Source organism: Abrus precatorius, unplaced genomic scaffold (assembly GCF_003935025.1).
Source record: "Abrus precatorius isolate BTA unplaced genomic scaffold, Abrus_2018 Scaffold4, whole genome shotgun sequence".
In the NCBI taxonomy this organism is placed as follows: domain Eukaryota; kingdom Viridiplantae; phylum Streptophyta; class Magnoliopsida; order Fabales; family Fabaceae; genus Abrus; species Abrus precatorius.
In genome coordinates, this window is record NW_020874384.1 from 2054306 (window position 1) to 2077220 (window position 22915).

General features: G+C 34.7%; 3 protein-coding genes across 7 annotated transcripts; all 3 read right to left on the minus strand.

Moving 5' to 3' along the window:
* Positions 1 to 851: 851 nt before the first annotated feature.
* On the minus strand, positions 852 to 3143 carry LOC113865727 (probable transcription factor PosF21). Its single transcript, XM_027500453.1, has 4 exons — positions 2707 to 3143; positions 2025 to 2157; positions 1739 to 1823; positions 852 to 1345 (listed from the first exon to the last, which is right to left on the minus strand). Exons 1-4 carry the CDS (start codon positions 3033 to 3035, stop codon positions 1050 to 1052), a joined length of 843 nt encoding a protein of 280 aa, XP_027356254.1. The 5' UTR covers positions 3036 to 3143; the 3' UTR covers positions 852 to 1049.
* Positions 3144 to 4395: 1252 nt separating this feature from the next.
* On the minus strand, positions 4396 to 8397 carry LOC113864645 (F-box protein SKIP16). Of its 3 annotated transcripts, none has more exons than XM_027498606.1 (5): positions 8099 to 8397; positions 6566 to 7288; positions 5940 to 6158; positions 5029 to 5135; positions 4396 to 4869 (listed from the first exon to the last, which is right to left on the minus strand). In XM_027498606.1, exons 1-5 carry the CDS (start codon positions 8300 to 8302, stop codon positions 4791 to 4793), a joined length of 1332 nt encoding a protein of 443 aa, XP_027354407.1. In that variant the 5' UTR covers positions 8303 to 8397; the 3' UTR covers positions 4396 to 4790. The 3 variants fall into 3 exon arrangements, with proteins under 3 accessions (XP_027354407.1, XP_027354406.1, XP_027354408.1); XM_027498605.1 differs by having other exon boundaries at positions 6566 to 7312; positions 8099 to 8388; XM_027498607.1 differs by having other exon boundaries at positions 6566 to 7377; positions 8099 to 8177.
* A 1552-nt stretch (positions 8398 to 9949) lies between these two features.
* Positions 9950 to 22823, minus strand: LOC113865990 (flowering time control protein FPA-like). 3 transcript variants are annotated; one of them, XM_027500842.1, is made up of 6 exons: positions 22412 to 22823; positions 19014 to 19259; positions 18555 to 18635; positions 17331 to 18334; positions 15529 to 16894; positions 9950 to 10391 (listed from the first exon to the last, which is right to left on the minus strand). In XM_027500842.1, exons 1-5 carry the CDS (start codon positions 22703 to 22705, stop codon positions 15541 to 15543), a joined length of 2979 nt encoding a protein of 992 aa, XP_027356643.1. In that variant the 5' UTR covers positions 22706 to 22823; the 3' UTR covers positions 9950 to 10391; positions 15529 to 15540. The 3 variants fall into 3 exon arrangements, with proteins under 3 accessions (XP_027356643.1, XP_027356644.1, XP_027356645.1); XM_027500843.1 differs by lacking the exon at positions 9950 to 10391 and adding an exon at positions 12832 to 13122; XM_027500844.1 differs by lacking the exon at positions 9950 to 10391 and having other exon boundaries at positions 12849 to 16894; positions 18555 to 18629.
* Between the last annotated feature and the right edge of the window lie 92 nt (positions 22824 to 22915).

The window sequence follows — 22915 nt, forward strand, 5'->3', positions numbered from 1 at the left end:
AACCTATGAATCTGATGATAATAATGTTGTTTAAAATTTTGACATGTTTCTTTATTTTCATAGATTTTACCTGTGATAAAATATGTTTTAGGAAATTTATACTTTATTAATTATATGTATCGAATTTATGATTATCTAAGTTTCTTATTTATTTGTTGACACCTTTTGTTATTTTTGTGTTATAAGTATTATTTACATGCCTTATGTTATTCAAACTTTTACATTGTTGATTATTAACATTTTTTTTCCTTGAGAGAGTAACTAAATCCCAGGGAGAATACTCTGTTTAGAAAGTTATCTTGGTTACCAATGTGCAAGCTTTTAATTTGATGAACACTCCAGAGAAGTAAGCTGCTAACTCTTTCAAACACTATTTTTTAACTTGTTCTGTATTATTAAATCTCGTCCATAGTCAATAATTTAAAAAAGACATTTTTTTCAAAGTAATGGTGGGTGTGTGATCAAATATCGAAAATCTATCGAAATTATTTATAAGAATGTATTAATAAGATTCCTCTGCCCTCAATAATCTTTCTACTCTGGGATACAAATTTCTTGTAAAGAGCACAATCCTATGTTGAGTAAAACTCAGTAGTGACAGTGGTGACATTCATTTTATTTGCACAGTGTTTCTGGTGGAATGCTAGTTTAGGGGAACATAGAGCAGTTCCCGCGGAAATTGTGATATATGATTTAGAATATAAGCAGGCCACTAGATGTAGGCAAAAACCATCGAAGGCAAACTTAACAATAAACCGGCACGCAGATCCATAACCAAAGGTGCCAAAGAATTTTACATAGCCTAGATAAAATGCATTATTTTCAATCACTAACGAGGACCATCTGTGCTGTTAATGAATAAGAAATATAACATGACTGTGAAGTGTGAACCAAACAAAACTCCAGACACAAGACAAAGGATAATTAAAAGATATAACGAAGAGAAAGGCAATGTGTAGTGTCTAAAATCCTCGGCCGGTGAAGGATTTACAAATGGTGAAGTGTTTATCTCTGTGTCCCTCCCAATTCAAGTCCCTCATTTGTTGATATTATTGTTCTTTTTGCTGTTGCCGCTGCTGCTGCTGTTGCTGTTCCTGTTGCTGTTGCCGGAGTTGATGCTGATGAAACTGTTGTTGCTGCTGAAGTTGATGCGGCTGCTTCTGGGAATGAATTTGAAGTTGTTGCAACTGTTGTGCAGCTAAAAGAGTTTGCATTGCCTGATTGTTGGGATAGAATTGTTGCCCCCCACTAAATGGAGCAAAGTTCAGAGGTCCTCCATTCGGCATAACTTGTCCAGTCAGTCCTTTCAAATGCTGAATTTCCTGTTTTAATGCATCATTCAATGCTACAGGTGGTAAAAGAATTATAATTAATTTTCATAACAGAGCAACTAAAATCCGGATGATGCACAGGTAAATTTGAATTTCATCAATTCAATCCTAAAACATGTATATTCAAAACAAAATCATGGCAACCCATTTCCAAGCAGAAAGAGAACATTTCAAATGCACTTAAGAAATCAACCAACAAAATATTGCAGTCAGTTTTACACTAGGGAGGTGAGCTTTATCTAAGGCAAATGTATAAATTCCATGCAGTCTTACTAATGTCATAAAAGAAAAGCATAAACCTTAAATGTAAGCTGAAAACAAGATTTTACCTCTGGTCCTAAATATTAGAGAAGAAAAACTAGAACAATAACTTAGAAGTTCAAACGTTCATAATAGCATGAGCTTACCATCTTGCAAGTGAATCTGTTGCTCCACGGTTTGCAACCGCAACTTCAACTCACTGTTCTCAGCAGTAAGTCCGTTTGTATCTCTCTGCTCATAATAGACCAAAATATATTGATTATAATCCCTACTCTTTGCTTTTCAATCAGAAAGTGACATGGTAAAAATAGTACACCGCTGAGAGGACAGAAGGTCAAACACATCTGAACACCAGTCACCAGTTGACAGAAGTGGAATAGAACAAATCAGTAAACAACATAATATGCAGATGATGATGACTTAAGCAAATACCTGCAAGTGAGTTAGTTGTGCAGACACGGATGTTGCTTCTGTTTGCAGTGTCTGCACTTTCCTTTCAAGCTCCGAAATGTAACGCGTCTTCCTTTCTTTTGATCTTGCAGCAGACTGTCTGTTTGCCCATATCCTAGCACATGCAACTAAGCACTGTTAGTCAAGGTGCAATTTTTTAGAACAAGAAAGTATGATGACACAGAGATAATACACATACAGAAATGCTACATATATACAAGCTGGAACGTTAATTTACTTCAATAGAAAGGCATTTCATATAAACAATTTAATCCGCAAAACACAACAATCCCATGCTAGGTGGACAGAAATGCACGAAGACAGAAAACAACGGAGAATAAAATAACCATACCCCATAATTTTTTCCACAAAATAACTGCACCAGAACTTCCAAAACTATACTAATGCACACCCATCACAGTTATTCCCAACAGGCAATGACAGTGATAGATGCCACTAAATTCAACACTATAATCGCCACGCAACACGAAGCATAACCATGAATATCAAACTATAAGTTGAATCGAACGTTATACAGAACAGAGCAACCTAGTATAAACACCAACAACATTAGAAGGGAATATCATGCAAAAAACCTAAAGATAAAATAAATTTAGAAACGATAGACATTAATGAATGCAAAATGAAAATTGAAATATGATACCTTTTAGCACGCTTGGGATCAACTAAGGCAAGGTCTGCAAGGTTGGCAGCAGACATTGCCTTCTTTGAATCGGCGCTGGATGCAGAAGCAGAAACAGAAACAGAAAGAGAAGGAGATTGATCGTCGAGGTAGAGAGGGAGGAAATCTTCGTCGGTATTGAAGGTGATGCGATGGGGAAGCGTAAGAATTTCGGAATGGGCGCGTCTGTGAGTTCTGTTTTTGGGGAGCATTTGGGTGATGTCGTGGCTGAATGGTAATTGCGATGAAGAGGATGCTTCTGATTTCACCAATTCAGAAGAAGAAGATGAATGGGATATCTCCTTATCCATTCCAATCAATAATCAAGTGAATTCAAACCTGCATTCAAACAAACAACGACTCTTATTCATTCATATAAATAATGAAGAAGAATTGAGGTACCCTTAACCTTTGATATGATTATGATTATGATTATGATTATCATTCGATGCCAGAATTGGACTTTCTAAAGCAGATTCCTACATACGCCTAACGCCTTTGCGTTTTGCAGTTTCACACTCATCACGTCGCATTAAACACGCAAACACATGCACATCACGACACTACACAAAACCTCCTCTTTCTCCTTTCTCTCTCTCTCCTATCTTTTCCTCCATTCAGCCAAAATAAAATTTAAAATAATAGAGTCAATTTTCTTTTAAAAAACTTGTGTAATTTGCATTTAAGAATTAAAATAGAAAATATTTAAAATATTACTAATTTTGGAAATATTAGCACTGTCTAATTATAACTTATCATATTAACAAAATTTGTTAACTTTTTAATAATTAATTTAAAATTGAACAAAATTAAAGTCATTTTAAAATTATAAATACATTTAATACTTTCTTTTTATATTCTGATATTCCAAATATATATAATACATTTTTATAATTTTAAATAAGGACCATTCAACGCTTATTATTGCTGATCACTATTTAATATAGTATTATTAAATATTGTTCTTTTAGCATTTCAAATTTCATTAATTTTAATAATTAAATAAGAATTATTGAAATGCTTCATACTAAGAAAACTATACTTAATTATTAATCTTATATTAATAATAATTCTACATATTTATGTTATCGTCATAATACGGACTTCGACAGGAAAATTTAGTCCATAACCCCAATTGCGTGATAATTTTTTTTTAAAAAAAATTGTTTCTTTACCTCTTAAATATAAGTAATACAATAGTACTTTAAGACAATTTAAACCAAGTTTCAAAACAATTTTAATGAATTGTATTTTAAATGTTTTTAAAGCAACATCCGAATATCATTGATTGATTTGAAAATTTAATAGCAAACATAAAACATGTAAATCATGAAAATAAATCTTCTCATCTTAAATGTTAACATGACATATCCGTCTTATGTTAAACATCAAGTAACGATGCTTTTTTTTTCTTTCTAATTTCTATATGAAAAGAAAAAAAAATTCCTTCACAACCTATCATAGATATTCATTCCCATCTTTCTGAGAGTATATTCAAAGGAAAAAGTACCGTGACAGAGACTCGTATTAAGAGAGTGCACGATTGTGTCAACAGGGATATAGATATTTATATAAAGCAGAAAAAGGAAACATTTTGCGTCTGTTTTATAAAGAATAATACTACAATAACAGTAGATAATAGTAGATAGTACATAACCCTTTTTTCTTTTTTGATACTAGAATAATACACTTTTGAGAACAAAAGCAGATGGATCGGATTCTCTGTTGTTCCTTTACGTCAACAACTAATCGTAAATATTACATTTCAAACCACCACGTCACAGACACATTCCATAACAACTATATACCATTGAATTGCATATAAATTTGTACAGCAAATAAGGGCTAGAAAGTTGTGAGACAAATCAAGAACGAAAGAAATCCAATATTATTACAGCCACAGATATATATATAAATATATAGACAAAATATATAGAGAAATGTGCATGTCCAATTTATATAACTCTCACAACAACCAGGCAACTCTCGAAAATGAAAATGCAGTCAAACAATACCCAAGAGCTGCATTGCCATTAGAGATACTTCAACCTCATCCAGAATCAAAATCAGAAAATATAGTCTGGCAGCTGGAGCGGGAAGAGTGCAACTGTAGCTAGGAAAGGGTCTCCTTTTGGGTCTGCCAATCTGAAATCAGAATCCAAAGCAAGAAACATAAGCTCACTGATGACAACAAATAATAGGACTTTCAAGACCAAAAAATAATAATAATAATCATAATAGGACTAGGATTAATCAAAACCAAATCAGTTGTTGCGAACAATAAATAAAAGAACATTTGTGTACCTGCCAGGTATAAATGTAAAAGAACCTTCAATGGAACCTGATGGTGTTGGTAGATGCGTGCAACTCTGATAAACAAATTCTTTGGCACCTGGACGCAAAAGTGGAAACTGCAAAGACATTCATAGAATTCAGAAGTTTGAACAATTTATCCACTAAAATTGCTTACTTGGATTTAAAAAGATCAAGACGATCTTCTTTGTTTTTTTAATAAAAAAGAAAGTTCTACGACATACTTCCAAAAACTAACAACTATAAACCTTTGCTACTTTTAGAAATTGGAACCACTAAATCAATACAACTTTTATAATATGGCTTGCAAAGTGGAACTTAAGGCTGACTCATTTGCTTGCAAGCTATAAAGCAAACCCCCAGCTTAACTAAGCTAGCAGCATCACTTGAATGCACTCACTCAACCAATATATGCACCAAACATCAAAGCTCCAAAATTTTTCTAGACTTGGGCAACAAATATCGGCTCATAGCCTCATAGTAGGGCAGTGGTAGTTGCCATTATATAGTTATCAGAAAATTTTATACTTGATTCCCTGCCGAAACAGAAACTTGTCGTAAAATTCAACAAACCAAAATTCAGGTGAAGCATTTTGGTAAGTATCAACAAGATTCGATCAGTAATTATGGGCTGAGATAAGCTGTTTCATCAACATTTTGATCCTGATATGTGTAAAAATCCAAGAGAAGTCCTATGTTATTCCCCAGGCATTGAAGAGCTACTCAATACTTTGCTAATATCTCATCTGGTATTTCAAGACAATTGATGCAATTTTAAAAAGATCACATTTCCAACAGCCAAAGCATGAACTAGACTAAAATGCACATTTATTAAATAACAGTTCACAATAAAATTGATCACACTGAAAAAAGAAAGTTAAGGGAGAAAAGGGAACTTATACCTGTCCTATAACAGCTTCTCCATTGACATCAGATACTACATTATCATTGGCACAGATGATCCAGCGCCTCCAATAAAGCTGGCAAGAGCTGTAGGACAATCCATTGATGATGCATCCTTGAGGTTCAAGGGACAAGCGAATTGAATATGCAAACATGTACTTTTCAAGGTCTTTATGCAGATCAATCAACTCAGGGATAACCAACGCAGAAGCGCGAACCTCCAAGTGATAAGAAATACTTATAAGTTTCCATGTGAAAATTAATCACAAGAAATAAGCAAAACGTGTAAAACTATCCATTAATCATGAGAATAGACAAGCGAATTGGAATATCCCATGCAACATCAATGAGCAAAAGGCACCAAATTTTCTCTTCCTCAATGCATAAAGACCAACATAAAAAGAACTAACAGCAGATCCAAGAAAATTCAACATGATATATAAATGTTAAAACCTCAGGAAGGTATATGAAATGTCAGGGTTTCTATGATATGACAAAATATATTCCATGTATCCCAAAATATGACTTAGCAAACCGCATCAACCATTATCAAAGAAATACTCTCTTTAATGCCTTAAGATACAGAGCGAATAGAGCAAATATAAAGGGTAGTGTACTCTTTTACCTTCACGCCATTAGTTACAGCTGTTGAACAATGAGGTGGTTCATCTGGGAAAAGATTAATGGCTCTGCCATTTCCTTCGTCATGAAGTTTGATAAAGCCATGTTCTAAACGGCGACCGTGTTCTTCTAACCACAGTAGCATGGCATCTTGTTGCTGTTCACTATTTAACTCATGACATAAGCTAATCAAATCATGAGGTACACAAGGGATTATGTCTCTATCAGTAAGAAGATTCCTGGTTCCAACATATAGTTGACCATTGGTGCAGTTGAGGAAAAACAACTTTAAACTGTATGTGGATGAAGCAGCCACAAGGACATACTTGGATCTTCTTACAAAGCCTAAGCGACGCCTAATTTGCTGAGTTTCTCGGATTACCTGACTTATAGGTAATAGATAAACATTTACCAAATAATCATAGAAGCAGTAGCCCCCAATTAGACCCAAGGAACTGCCAAGTGTATTAGATGCAGGATCTGCTTTTGCAATTTCTTGCCCATTATGAAAGCGATAAAGGATCCTTGTTGAAAGAGGCAATTTCACTTTTAAGACGTTCTCCAACTCCTCAATCTCAGCTTCTGTTGCACCTTTACAAAGAGTGGCCCTAGCTTCTGGAAAATTATTAGTCAGCCAGGTTTTTATTCTGTCCCAGCACCTTTTTACACGCTTAACAAGAGGCCAAGGATACATAACAAAAGCTTCTCTCCATGCTTGATATGCTGCCTGCAAACAGAGACAGTCCAATTTCTAAGTGTACCAAAAACACTATTTGAACTTTAGCATACACAAGTTGCCTATTATAATATAAGAGTCTACTGCAACAGAGCATCCATCCAATCCTCAACAATTGTCAAAACGAAAAATAGATACCACATTATAAGTTACAACCATAAATTAAGCAGGTTCATCAACCAGCATATTGAAGACTCAGAAGCTAGTTTCATAAGTAGTGCCAAGAAAACGTGTTAGTAAGCACACTAAAACCACTATTGGATTGGTCAAAAGGAATCAAAGGAAGCCAAATAGAATGCCATCATATATCATAGTTTGGATGTCTCAAAAGAACGAATGGAACACGATGGAGTCTATTCCATCCAACACTCTAATTTTTCTATCCCCCAATTACGGGTTATCAAAAAAGTCATAATCCTTACTACAGTATTCATCATTTACTTCCCAAACAATAAATCAAAAACTTTACTCCATTCTACCACAAAACATCAAAATAACCGTAATGTAATTTTAGTCCATTCCGTTCCACAAGGCATGAAACATTCAAACATTACCTAGGCTACAACAACAGGTTAACTATAATTTTCAACACAGCAATAGGTTAAGCAAGTTTGAAATTTGGACCCAGTCAACAAAGCAAAGTGGGTTTGCAACAAGGACAGCTAAAAAGCAGGACCCCAACCCATGCTTGAAACAAAACAAAATTGACATTGCCAAAATTAACCCGAAAAGGAACCAATTATTAATTAATTAATAAATTAATAAATATATAATGATAAGAAAATAGAGGTTCCATGAAACCTTGAAGGAAGGAAGAGGGTTTCCATGATGGTCGAGAGGTTGAGACAGAGCGAGTTCATTGGAGCAGAGATTGATCCAAAGAGTGTCATCGGAAGCGGAAGACCTAAATCTCTTACTCACACACCCCACTCTGCCAATGTCTTCGGCTCCTAATTTTTTCAGAATGACGTTAATCGCTAAATCTCCCACCGATTCTAACCCCATCTTTCTCGATCACACACACACTTCGATCTCTTTCCTCTGCTCGCTCGCTTTTCCCTCAACTCCCATCTCCCACTGCTACAATACAATCAGAACCTACTGGAAATGGTTAATGAATAATTAATTTATTAAATTATTAAATTAATGACACGTATATTAAACAAATGAGTGTGCATTTTGTTCTACTTATAAATGCTATAGCTTTAAATAAAATTTTATTATTAAATACATTAATTATTAAACTTATTTTATATTTTTATTTATTGTAAAATTTATGTTAATAAAGCATACTTTATATTTTACTTATATAAGTAAATACATTCATTTAATATATAAGACATAAATTTAATATTATGAATATTTCTTAAATAAAACATTAATTTATGACGTATAATTATTTTATTAATTTTTTACAATCTTTTTAATAGTATCTCATTTTAAAGTAGAAAAAGTTGTCAGATTCAAATAACACTCATAGAAAACTTGCATTTATCTTACACTAATAAGACAGATGGGATTTTTTTATTATTATTAATTTTGATTAATTGGATATTTATTTCTAAAAATAGGGACAAAAGTAATATTTACTTATATATGGATAATGTATAACTTTTTTAGTACAAATATCACAATAAGTAAGAGTATAACAAATTTAACCATTAATGCATATGTCTTATAATTAGGAATAAAAATAGTGCTTGTTTTGTTTTTTATAAAAATAAAATAAAAAAATTCAAAGAAACAAATTATTATGGATGAATCATATTTTTATTAAAAAATTACATGTTTTAAATAAAATAATAATTGTTAACAACTTTCTTATTTCCGTATTTTTCAAATTATTCAATAGTCACTAAAATATTTAACCGAAAAAATTGAACATTTAATGAAAAAGAACATTTATTAAAAATATGCTTAATCTGAAGTAAAATACTTGAATCCAATTCTCCAAACCCTAAACCTGGTCAAAATACTGTATCGAACCCATTTCGTCCAAATTCATCATAGTAGGAATAACTCATTGAGCTTATCGTTGATTGTGGTCATAAACCTCACTTTATGAATAAATGGCTTAGGCCCACTTAAGATTCAATTCTAATCCTAAAAATCAATTGTTGGTACTTAAATGATTACAATGGCAAGTGTACATATTGATAAATCCATTTCATCTAACAAAGTTTATATATAAGAAAGGAATCACTTGGCTCATGTATATTTTTTCATTATCCTATACAAAAGCTTAGCCAAAATTTCACTAACTAGAATGTTGGAATATTTCATCTAGGAACATCATTCCTTGGAAGTAACTAGGGCACTGGGAACCACCATTACCAGCATCTCACACCACCCAACATCAGGAGTTGAAGATGCTCTCAATTTAATGTTAAATCGATAAGTTTTTCATAAATACCGCTAAATTTGAGTGAATCTTAAAATTATACATTTTAGATTTATCTTAGCATTATCCTTCCTTTGTATTTGGTGCAATTTATAAAAATGGAATTTGAAGTCAAATAGTTGAACTGGTCAAGATATAGGGGAAATGATCATCCTATTTTGGTTTTACAACGGACATCATAGTTGCTTCTCAATTTATTTTATAACAAAATTTTAGTTGATTGAAGTTAACATCCAATAATTAAACATTTCACGTAACAGATGAGCCAATATCATATCAACCTTTGATCGATCTATAGTCCCACTTTTAAGCAATCCCATTCGGACTTGACATTCGCAAATAATCAAACATAGTATTCACGCGGTTCCCCTACCCAAAGTGACACGACAACAAACTGATAAACCAAAAATCTACATTTGAGTAGTAATTATTTCAAATTTTCTCAATCGCCGCAAAAGTAACCCAAAAAATTAGTTTTAATTAGAACAAGATCTGAGATAAAACTTATGTACATTAAACAGAATCAACTGTCAAGAACCAACCTTCCACCTTTTGTAGTTTTGCAGAGATCAAAGATGTTAGAAGGAAAAAGTTGGTGTAAAAAGAGTTCCTTTCATAAATAGAAATGGCGGTCGAACAAGCGTCAAAGTGGTCATCACCTCTGTGGCATGCATCTCTAAGCACGGCCCTGACCTACGCGTCCATGATTAAAAAAAAACGACACGATTAGGATATAATCATTTGACAAAACCGGTTAACAATTGTCGGTAACTTCATAAATACGTTACGCAGAAACTACTTTAACGCAAAATAAAAAGATAATGATGAAATAAAGTTATATTGGAGACGCATAAAACCATTATGAATTAACAATTTTTTTCCATGGATGGGTTATTATTGTTATTATAACTTTAGGGGATAATCTACATTCACCCCAACAGAACGAGGCAGAAAAACACATGTTTTAGAATAAAATGCAAATTACATCGTACTTATTGAATAGGGACCATAACGTTAATGTGATCGTTTATCGTTAATATTGACAGATTGTTGAATCTATATTTCTTTATCATTATTCATCGAATATAACCATTTTGATTAATGTGGAACCTAATCAGGCAGATATTTGCAGCGCTACGAAGTTATGAAATCAATGACGAGAACGAAACTATACCACGATCGACGGCAGTCCACCAATTTGAAGTAACTTAATAGATCAAATTTAATCTAATCGAACTATTAACCATCAATCAACAATAACAGAATCTCTAAGCACATGTATAACCTAAACCACCTCTCTTAGTGAACTCACAACTTCTCACTGCACACTCAATCTAGGTATTACTCCATTTATCTCATACTAAAAGTAAAACTCAGCATTAATGCACACATTTAAAAAAAAATTATTTTTACCAATTACTATAGTAAAATAATGTTTTACTAAAATACCCCTCTAATTAACACTGTTAAAATTATTGCGGTAGTTAAGCAATGACAAATCTTAAAGTTATGCTAGTAGTTAATTAACAAAAATTATGTTTGATAAATAAAGATAATATTGAAACAAAATAATTAATACTTTTTATATTTTAAAATAACAAATAATATAGGCCCACGAAAAGTTCCAAAGTGGTCATAAGTATAAAGGAGTCCTTGGGATTCAGGGTACTCTGGTCAAAGAAAATTTTACGCATTGAGCTGAAATAAAGGGTTAATACCCCTGCAGTCTGCACTAAGGCACTCACTCAACGCTCACTGGCCGTTGCTATGATCCAATCTCTGAACAGTAAAGTAATTATTAATCAGCAATATGGGCGGAAAACGTTCTTTTTCTTTTCCTTTATATTGAAAAAACACGTACTCACAGTATTCGGTATTCCTATGATTAAAAAACTAGTTCTAAAGTTTTAGATTTTAAGAAGTCAATAAATAATTTCTTTTATTTAAAATCACATTTGAACATTGAAAATCACGAAATAGATGTATTGTTAGAATTTTTATTTTATTTTTTATTCCTTTAACGTTTTCCTTATTCTGTTAACAAGTACCTTCCTCAATTTATTATATTCACATCAAATTTAGTGTCTCAAGCTGTTTGGAGAAAAGGCATTGATAACAATAGATAGAAGTGGAACAATCTCAAGATAGATGAAAATGATTTTGCACGAATGCTCATAATAACATAAATCTAATGTTATGTATCAATTGTCCAAAAACTAGCTGATACTCAACATGAAGTCAATGTAGTGACCGAATGAACAAATATGAGCAGCGATTGACATTTTATGCATTTTACAGTCGGTAAGACTCCAATTTCCTATGTTTTTAAATAGGTCAATTAAAACTGGTCTGATAATTTTCACAGGAAATACAAAATCAAGGACATGAAGCCGTTTTATCTAAATATGTATTTGTTACTTAGTTTCATTATAGTTGACTATTACTGTCATCTTGTTAAATTTTCACTAGTAATAACAAGTAGTACTAATGAACTTCCAACTAACAACAATTAAACATGGAACAGCAAGCTCATCTTTCTTTTCCCCATGCCTCCTCAAACAAAGCCAAAAGGATGGACAGAACATTCATAAGAATGCATAAAGTCATGTGTTTACTAGCCCTCTAATGATAAGTTCCTAACATTCATGGCATTTCAATAACGAGTGATATCCAGGTGCTGGCTTTTCCTAAGTATACAGACGTTACTCTTACTACTTTAAGGCCTTTATATTAAGAGGTAAGAGGTTGAGTTTAGCACATGCCATAGACACCAATTTCAAGAAAGAGAATGACCACGTGATTATTATATAATTGCCCTTAAATTTGAATAGTTCAATTAGGATTTAAAGCTTTCAGCCGATAACGACATTAAACCAAGTTGGTGGACCAATTGGGATTAGATTCACAGTTTCTATAAATTTCAATCGGTGTCAAGATTTTGAGGTCATTTATCTTCACATAATTGCATCTTTCATAGCCCTAAGCAGAATATGTGATTTCTTTGCACTCTCAATATTGGAGAAACATAAGGAAAAATTAGAGGGAAGCCAGAATTGGCATGTGAAACCAGATTTATTGATTCGGTGTATCAATTGCTGATTATGGTTAGCTAGGAAAGTAGTAAACAAAGTTGCTCTAAATTTACAAATTTAATCAGCAAGTATCTTCACATAATCTTTAGAAGGACATTCAAGATTCTTATACAGTTGAAATACACTTCATAATAACATAAGTTATATGATGATTGAATTTCCAACCCTAAAAACTACCTTCCAAGGGGTGAAAAAAGAAGAGAAGGGGGATCACAGCTTACAGCTAAAAAATAATGGGATACAAAACATAGAAGCGAAGAAGTTTACTATGCCAAGTTTTTATGTCACTTTATTGGTATCTATGAAGGCATTCAACCAACTGAGAAGGTACACTATTGTGATAACAAAAACAGAAAGAAACATTATGGCGCATATCAGAAACAGAATGCTAACAGTATGTTGATGGAATTTAAAGCCCAACAACTTTGAACCGATCAGAAACAAGAAAATAGTGAACAGAATTAATGATGGTGCACAAAATAAGTAATATACCACAAGGATTGCTACAAAATAGATCTGCTAATATCTGAAATAAGTAAGTTGATAAAACAATTTTACCAAGGAAAATACTGTAAAAATATTAGGTAGGGAGTGCTATACTAAAAAGATACAAAAAAAACTTAATTACCCACATCAACCAAATAACCACATTATTAATTCTATTCAATCAGATGAGTTTCTCAAGCAGAAACCTAACAGATCCCTACTGTTGATGATGACTTAACTGCAATTGTAAATTAGCTATAGCTCTCAACCTAAAACATCATGCAACTTGCATTGATGGGAAAGTCCAAATTGATTTCATAGTATAGCATCTATCATTCACCTCCCATTGCATTAATCTCTCAACAAAAAATAGGACTTAGGACCAACCAGGATGTTTTCCTTCAAATCCTAACAGAGAAACATATCAATCCTAAACATGGCCCAAAACTTTAAATAAGAAATTTCATGTTCTAGTCTTCTATAATATAATTTCAATCACAATATCAATCAAGAGAACATTTTGTATCCTATGTCCTATTGCATTAACTGTAAATATAGAATCTACAATTTCCCTAAACAGAAATTTACTTCACTGGGCACATGAAATGACAATTTTTTGTAACATGCCTGGAGTAAACTTTCCAGCTGTTAGCCAGATGACTAGGAAGCAATCAGAGAAGATATCTTAGATGAAGAGGAAAGGGAACAAAACTTAGAAAGCTGCATTCGAAGAAGCAACATTAACAGGTTTCTTGGTATAACCATTATAACCAGATGTGCAGCAGAAAACAAGATAAGTTGGTAGAGTTTGAAGTGGTTCGATGACAAAAACTAGCTTCTCAATACTCAAACCGTAATCACACCATGGTCACTATAAAAGATGGGATGCCATTCATCCCATGACTGTGCAATGTAGAGCACATACTTAAATATCACAATAAGAAAAACATAATGGCACTCTAATATGACGAGGTAGTTAGCAAACAGCTAACTCAGAATGCTCCTAATAGTTAAAGGAAAACTACTTTGCATTTATTATGTCCCACATGGAAAGATCCCAATTCACAATAATGAGAGAAAAAAGGAGCTAGGGCAAGACAAGAGAGACAACATACACTGTTATTAGCCATTAATTTTAAGGAACAAATTTTCAACAATATTAGACTAGATACCCATTAACTATGGGTTTTCAGTAAAACATAATGCTATCCCACAGTGAAATGAAACGTCTACATTTACCACGTCCACATATTTGGTTAACTTACTTTGTTAGCTTCTAAAGAGACCTTCCAAAATATAACTGATTATTTTGACACAAATAATCCCAACTCCATTTGTATTAAATCCATTAAAAAATAAATGTAGAATACTTTTTTGTAATAAGATACAATCAAACATAGTTAGTGTTTCTGCATCCTTATGCACTACACAATTAGCATAATAACAATGACATTCAAAGAAGAGATACGGAGGAAATCCCAAATGAGGGAGCAGGGCAGGGAGAAGAAATGGGATGAGCATAGGATATGGAACAGCTGAAGGCTTAGAAACCAAAGAATCTGAATGCAATAAGGTTTTGAACCAAATGTGAAGAGCCCACAATAACCAATACATGGACTTTTTAGAACATGATAAACCTTACAAGAAACCTGATGGAATTCAGATCACAAGACAAATTGTTAAGAAGTTCAAAAACAACAAAGAATAGGAAATAATGGATCCTAATCTGAGTTTACTAGAGCACAAAATAGAACAAAACAAATCCAATGGATTTTTACAGCAGTTCGGATAAACATTGTTTGATCGATCAGAAAACAATGACATTAAGATCACCTACCCTAATCTCAAGTTACCTAAGAAACCTACCACTTACAGCCTTGCACTGTTTCTCTTTCTCTTCAAATGCCCAAAACAAAACTAGTGACCTGTTCTAAGATCCTCCTCAGAAAACTTTGGACCACAGGAATTCCTAATACATGTTTCCAAGTGCTTATTTTGTTTTTGTAAGTCAATATACGTAAGAATTCCATATTTCTTATGTCTAAGGTTTTCAAAATCTCAGGCTTAGAACCGACAGATGATTTGCAGCTTAGGTATGCAGCCAGAAAGTCATGTGCAATACAACAATGACAAAAAAAATATTCAGGGAATCAATGGAAGCATGGCCAGAATCTTTAAATGTGAATAAAACATTCAACCTAGATTAGTGGTAGTATGTGAAGGGAAGAAATAGTAGTGGGATGATTACTTACAGAAAACAATTCTCATTGTTGAAATCCTGGCCCATGTCCTCCCGGGGCTGGCTGTTGCTGCTGCTGTATTTGGAGAAGAAGATTGGCAGCAAACTGTAATGTTGACTGGTATCGCTGGTTCTTATCAGCCTCCACTTCTGATGTGCCTTGACCAACTCCAAAAACAGGAAGTTGCTGATTGAGGGTGTCTGAGTTTACTTGGTCCACTGTATATGGCATCACAGTTTGTTGCTGTGAAGGATTAGCACTGTTAGCTTGATTAGGTAAGGCAATAGAATTATTAGATTGCTGGAATGCCTGAGCATGGTATAAAACAGGTGTATCTGTTCCCTGCACCACTCCAAAGCCTTTCTGAGTGTTGGGGGAGACTTCGATTTGATACTGCTGGCTGGCATGGGGGGATACACCTACCTGTCCACTTTGAGTAGGTATCATGAAATTAGACATATGTCTCGATGGAACAGCACCCTGCTGCTGCATACTGGCAGTGGGGTCTTGAATATGAGAACTGCCTGACACCACTTGAGCAGTGTGGCCAGAAGCAGATGCCGGTGGATAAGGCTGATAGTGAGCATTGTGAATGTTATACATAGTCCTCAACTGTTGAGAAGGATGAGTGGATTGATCTGCAATTTGATGATCCTGTTTCCATAAATGAGATTGATTTCCATCATTTGGTGCCACAGGAGGAAGTGGAGGCTTCATGGTTGAGGAGCCTACTGCTGGCTTAGCACCATCGGTGGCAGATGATTGTGTAGTTGCAGGGAGTAAAGAAGCTAAAGTTGCAATAAGCTCTGGTGTCAAAGCAACTCCGGCTTGGGACCCAGCAGCAGCAGTATTAGAAGCATAATCTGTGGGCACAGACTGAACTGACAAGTGCCCACCTGTCAGTGGAAAGACTGGTTTAGCAGGAAGCTTAGTATCCTCATGCAATGATCTGTTATAATCCATTGGCAAAACCTGTTCCTCTTTTACAGGAATCAAACCATATTCAGCTTGCGAAGGAGGAATCTGCTGCATATACTGAGTTGATGGTACAGGGAAATGTGATGATTGTTGCATGGGTGCACTATTTGGAACTGGTGGAAACTTAAGAACCACACCATATAGACGTTCAGGTCCAGTGACTTTCAAAACTTTAGTAAGAAAATCAGAAGGAGGCACCAAGAATAAGGTGGTGTTATCCACAAATTTGGCAACACCAGCACGATTTTTTGCACTAAGATAGCGAAGGAATTCAGTATATGAAGCAAAATCATCTTCACTATCAGGGAGAAAGAAAACAATATCAAAACCAATTGCATCAGCATAATGTTTTGTAAGTATATCCAATCCCGTCCTAGCTGAGCAATCAACAACATCAGGACTGCAGCAAAAGAACAGAAGAAACTTTAATTACAACATCAAAACAGTATCCTAAAGACAGGTATACATTTCAGTATTTAGGACAAGCCACTAAAACTTTCAACTTGAAGGAAAAAGTGTCCAACAGCTAAGGACCCACTTGTTTGTGGTTAAGAACAAAAAACGAGATTCTTAGCCAAAAATATAATTGAAAACAAAAAATTTAAGAATGCTATCTTCAGAAAAGCTAGCAGCACAAACCAGTAAAATTCTTAAAACCTAATTAAGAACAAGTGAAGGAAACAAAGTATGCTACACATGAACCTAGCTATCAACAAGGTAGAAATATATACAAAAGAAATCAAAGAGAGAAACAGATTCCAAAGAATACTCCTGCTCCCTCTTCCACATTTGCAAGATTCAATTGAGACATTAAGAACACTTAAAATTATACTCACAGCTCAGTCCCAATCCCTTTCCCAATAGGGACACATCTAGCACGACAAACAGGAGTTCCCCCTTTTGCAATAATTCCACGCCATATGTGGTCAATATCAGGTTGCACAGAACCATGTACTCCAGCTGTAATCCTTGTGCTCACTGGACCAAGGTGACTCTTTCCTTGAATGTTTACATATGGACCTGAACCACCTCCATCAATAGCTGGATCAATCCCATACGTTTGTTCTAGAGCTAGCCCATTATCATCTATATTCCTCAAGGGAAATGGAGAATCATCAACAGGAAAAGTGCCATCTATTCTTGAACGTTTAGAATCTCTTGGAATATGGTTTATGTCAAGTACATCCCATGCACCAGAGACTGATCTTGTAGGAAGCCTAACAGCAGGTGCAGGAGAAGAAAGCATCCCTGGTGCTGGAGGAGATGGCCTTTTCCAGTTTGGAGCCATGGTACTCTTGGAGCTCCCATCCTGAAATTTGTGGAGTGCACTAATCTCATTAAATTCAGGGCCTGAATTAACGGATTCAACACCACCATGAGGACCAAAAGGTCGCATTGGTACGTTTGATCCAATAATACCACTAGGTGGTAACTGTCCAGGAACCATTGGATGATTATGACCAAATGCATCCATTTGTAATGGTCGAAATGGATGCTCATTCAGAAATACATCAGGTCTTGGCCCATTACTTCCAGGGAAAAAGCTTGGGTGATCTTTGCCAGGTACTAGGTCACTGCTTGAATACATAATTGTTATTCGTGGATCATTAAAAAGGCGTCCCTGGAGGCCGTCTTTCGCACGCCGAGCTTCATCAACACTTCTAAATTCAACAAATGAATAATTCCTTGAAGGAAAACTCTTAATTCTCTCAATTTCACCAAATAAAATCATGGCATTGTGGAGCATTTGCTCATCAATCTGAACAGCAGGAGGATAACCGATCCACAAAATATTACTTGGTTGACTATCACCTTTCCTCCCCATTGGAGGCTGTGAATTCTGTTGACACAAGAACAACTATTTGTAAGATAAACTAATAAAGTTCAAGCAACAGATATAGAGAAAACTTCAGCCATTTTATGTCAAGGTGCATGCATTTTTTTAACAAAGTCTTGTCTTCCTAAAACAAACACATACATTCAACAAGGCAGTGAAAAACAGATGAGCAAGACTAGTACAATACACTTGCAATCAGATGTACATTGTAAAGGACACTCACCAGCGGTCTTTTCTGTCCAGAATAAGTATCAGTAGGCCCCAAGCTTTTTCCTTGGAACTGCCCATAATCAAGCAACTGATCCTACAGCAATCACCCAAGGAAACATCAAATACATCAGAATAACACACAGACAGCAAAATAAAAAGGAAACAACCCAATTCACCAATTCCAGAATAAAAGAATTCAGACAAATTCCATTTTTAACTGTGAAAATTCTTAAAATAAAAGAAAACAAATTCCATTTTTAACTGTGAAAAGCTTTGCAGAAAGTTGTTTAGTTAATGCAAGAAATAACATTCCAGGTTGCCTCATTTTCAAATAATCACTCCCCACAAACCTGATTGAAATTACTCAAGTGCTATTATGTCGCATTGGGATGAGTGTAGTAATAGGTAATTGAATAGTAGAAGGAAAGGGAAGAACAACAAACAAAACAAACATTCAAAAATATAAACTTACCTTTTTTGTAGAATGTGACCGAAGGAAATCCACACGAATATGCTCCCCACCTATTCGTTTCCCATTCATGATTTTCATTGCCTGAGTAGCATCTTCCAAATTGAAAAATTCAACACATGCAGTATTTCGGTCTCTAAAGAACTTAAAATCCTCAATTTTACCAAATTTACGAAATTCAGCTTCCAATTCATCCTTTGTAACAGCTGGGCTAATACCACCCACCCAAAGCTGTTTACATGGCTTTGCCTGAGAACAAGAGGATATTTGAGATTTAAACACACTAGAATAATCTGGATCTTCGCATCTACATCCAGACATTTTTAACATAAACAAACACATTACAATCAAAATATTTTGCTACTACTAAAAGCAAATTGTATTTTGCTTCAAACTAATCATAACTTACCAGTTCAGCTATTGAAAAGAAAGTCACAACTTGGTTTGGCCAAGAAAAAAAGGTAAAGGTTTTCCAATCAAAACAGTATAAGCATAAATCACCATGACTATAGAAGCAATTAACCTATCGTTGTCCCCCATTCTGGCTAGATAACACTTCATTCTACTTACACCCTCGAAATTGTTCCCTACATTAGACTTACAATCAATCAACTTAGACCATGAATGGTGAACAATCAGGCAAATGATTCTGAGTAACATAAACTTTCTTCCTTTCCATTTTACTAATCATATTTTCTTAATACCATTACTATTGAAGCACCAACAATGTAAAATTTACAAAAGTTACCTTCAAAGCACAAAACCCTATCATAAAATATCTACATATGATATATAAAAGGCTCTAGAAGATGACTAGGAAAAAGTGGCGAATGGTGATTCAAATGAACATGAAGCATAAACACAAAGACTATGCATACAACATCAAAATCTAGTGTAAAAAGTATTGTATGAAATGCTGCATTGCATGTTAGTGTTCATAGTGAAAACTTTGGGTAAATAAAGCAATTCTTTTCTGTTTCATTAGTTCTAATTCAAGATGAGTGTCAAACGCATACAGCAATATAAAGTGAGCTAAACATGAGGAAAGACATGGCATTATGTATAATATATGACGTGATACAACTTCACTTAAAAGTTCAAACCACTACGTAGGCTTGAGTGATTTGTAATTTGATACCAAAGCTAATCTGTCCCCAATTTGATTTAAGGGCTAAATCATTCTTAGTTGTGCTTTCATACAAACAATACAGGACATCATGCCCACCTCGCCTACCCTGTTGCACTTTCAATTCTTTGCAAGATTCTAATCTTCTCTGGAATTTCATCTTTCAGAATCATAATAAAAGAGAAACTTAAGAACTGGGTATCCTTCTCTGCATAATTGATTCTAAAAAACGCTCTTTCAATAGGCTTATATAATCTAGAGAGTTTGTGGTATCTTATTTCCAGCTCCTTACTCAATTTCGAAATGAGTGAAATGCCTTCCAACAAGTCCTGTTCGGAAGCGGAAGTGTAAGGCATCTTTTAGCTTCTTGATTTGATCAACAGTTGTTTGTAATATAAAGGGCGTCCGTTACAATCAAACATCAGCTGCAGTTTGGACTATTGATGAGCATCGTTCATTATACTAAAGCATATTTACTGTTCATACTACTATTTCACCAGTGTTGTTTTTATTATTTTTGTTTTAGTTTTTTCTTTTTAATGCAAGTTATTATTTGAAGGGCCTTGCATTTTTTTAGGAGCGAAAGGGGGGCTGTTTGATGGCTATAATAGGGACAGCTCAGATTATCTCAGTAACGTTGGTTTTCTTCTCAAATAATGCTTTGTTATAGCTTGGTTGACGTCACCTCACACAAGGTGAGGCAGCGGAATTAGAGTGTAGGTGTGCAAAAATCAACCAGTAGTAATTAAACGGAGAAAACCATTCAGATTTGAGGTGATGTGTGAAGCAATTTAACCACAGGCCTCTTATCCTCCACCTCACATATTGACGCAATTTCAGACCTCAAAAAGCACTTTTCTCTAACATGTCCACTACTTGCTTTCCTTAATCTAAATTCAGATTTGCAGCAATTTCAGAGACTATCAAGAGGCAACCCTATTTTCCGCGTTATGTTTTTCAATTTTCTGAGCTGATTATTATGTACTTATCTAATCTAACATCAGATAGGCTCCAATTTCAGACCTCAAAAAGCTCTCTCCACTTTGTCTGCGTAATGTTTATTAATAAAAAATTGATGACATCATCTCTTTATCGATCCACCAAAAGATTTCACTGGAGTGAACTAATCGGTTTTAGCTAAACTTGGATTTGCGCTTCTAGAGTTCTTTTCTTTTCTTTCTTTCTTTCCAACTAATTTCAGGAGTTTCTGTATACAACATACGCATTATGCTGTGTTTAATGTCATTTCGTGTTTCTGGCCAGGAGAAAACAAATATTGTCCCTGCCACTTATTCGATGTTCTAGCACATTCTGATTTTCTGACGTTGAAAAAATTGTACACATACTTCACCTAAAGAGCTTTACTTCATTCAAACTGTTTCGCAATTTGCAAGTCTCACTCACCCAGAAGTCCCATGAATTCATTTCCAGAAAAATATAGAAATAAATAAATAAACAAACCGCACACCCAAAGCCTGCACATGCTGTCTAAAGACACCGAGATCGATTTCTTCACATTTGAGGTCAAAATACAATTAAAGTCATCTCAATTACACAACAAAAGTTTGTTTAATGTCAGTTAATGTATCACATCTCTTTCACAAGATGGTCGCCACGAGAGCATGTTTGGTTGTACAACAGGTTTAATTAATTATTAGACCTAGGTTTAACTAACATCCTGAACATTTTATATCTTCGTTTTCGAACCAAAGATGAGTGAATTAGAAAAACACCACAACACAAGCGTTCAGGATCCCTTTTGAGATGTGAAGTTTTAATTAACAGGAAATGAGTTACGTCGCTAAATTCCAACCAATTGGTCAACAAATTTTACCGATTAAAACTCATAAATCAAGCATTCGCACATTAACTCTTAAACAAATAGAATTTTTAGATTCAGATATTAGAAATTGGCGTATTAAAATTAAACTAATTCATTCGCCATTTATCGCGATTGAATTCGGGATTTCGCTCAACGTAAAATCCCAGAACACCTACTTCGCACCTACCAAACGCATGCAGAACGAGTTTCCAAGATTTATTCGTTAAACGTGTTGAAAACACGAAAATAGTTGAAACGAGCATGCATGTCGAGCAATATCGGGAGATAAATTGGAAACGAGAAGATGCGAAATAACGAAAAATTGAAATGCAACGATAATAACAACAACAACAACAATAATAATAATAATAGTGATAATGATAAGGTGTTGATTGGAAGGAGAAGAATACAGGAATCCGCAGAGAAATTGAAACGTGAGAGATGAGAACAAACCGGTCTGGCAAATTCAATCTTCAAGGAACTGCCGCGGAGAGAGAAGCCTTGTAGAGCGTTCTTTGCGGCTTTGGCGTCTTCGACCCGTTTGAAGAACACGAAAGCGTAACTGCGTGCGGAATAGGATGTGACGCTGTCGAGCGCACCGTATTGGGCGAAGAGGTCCATCAGATCCGAGTCGGTGACGTCCGGCGCCAGATTCCCTACCCAGAGGTTGTTGGACGGAGCCACCGACTCGTCGGAGTCCTTGCCGGCTTCCGGAATTGCCCTCGTTGGTTTCGTCGGAAGCGGCATTGCTGTTGGAGAATTGATGGGAGATGTGTGGAGGAGTTGCTGTGAGAAACCCTAAAAGAGAGAATGAAATCTTGGATAGAGAGAGAGAGAGAGAGAGAGGGGGGGTGGATAGGGTTAAAAACTTGGAACTTATAAGTGTTTTTATTTTTTTTATTTTTTTTTGTGGTTTCTATTTTTTTTGTTGTAACGGAAAGGCGAGAATGTTCAGTT

Bases quoted from the DNA above. Each gene is read 5' to 3' on its own strand.
- LOC113865727 (XM_027500453.1), bottom strand. From the start codon at position 3,035: ATGGATAAGGAGATATCCCATTCATCTTCTTCTTCTGAATTGGTGAAA. The intron at 1,824-2,024 runs GTATTTGCTTAA...TATTATGAGCAG, and splicing joins CACAACTAACTCACTTGCAG to AGAGATACAAACGGACTTAC. The intron at 1,346-1,738 runs GTAAGCTCATGC...TACCACCTGTAG, and splicing joins ACAGATTCACTTGCAAGATG to CATTGAATGATGCATTAAAA.
- LOC113864645 (XM_027498605.1), bottom strand. From the start codon at position 8,302: ATGGGGTTAGAATCGGTGGGAGATTTAGCGATTAACGTCATTCTGAAA. The intron at 6,159-6,565 runs GTAAAAGAGTAC...TATCACTTGGAG, and splicing joins CTGTAACTAATGGCGTGAAG to GTTCGCGCTTCTGCGTTGGT. The intron at 5,136-5,939 runs GTATAAGTTCCC...ATGTCTTTGCAG, and splicing joins GAGAAGCTGTTATAGGACAG to TTTCCACTTTTGCGTCCAGG.
- LOC113865990 (XM_027500842.1), bottom strand. From the start codon at position 22,705: ATGCCGCTTCCGACGAAACCAACGAGGGCAATTCCGGAAGCCGGCAAG. The intron at 19,260-22,411 runs GTTTGTTCTCAT...TCTTGTTCTCAG, and splicing joins AGATTGAATTTGCCAGACCG to GCAAAGCCATGTAAACAGCT. The intron at 16,895-17,330 runs GTGAGTATAATT...CTTTTGCTGCAG, and splicing joins AAAGGGATTGGGACTGAGCT to TCCTGATGTTGTTGATTGCT.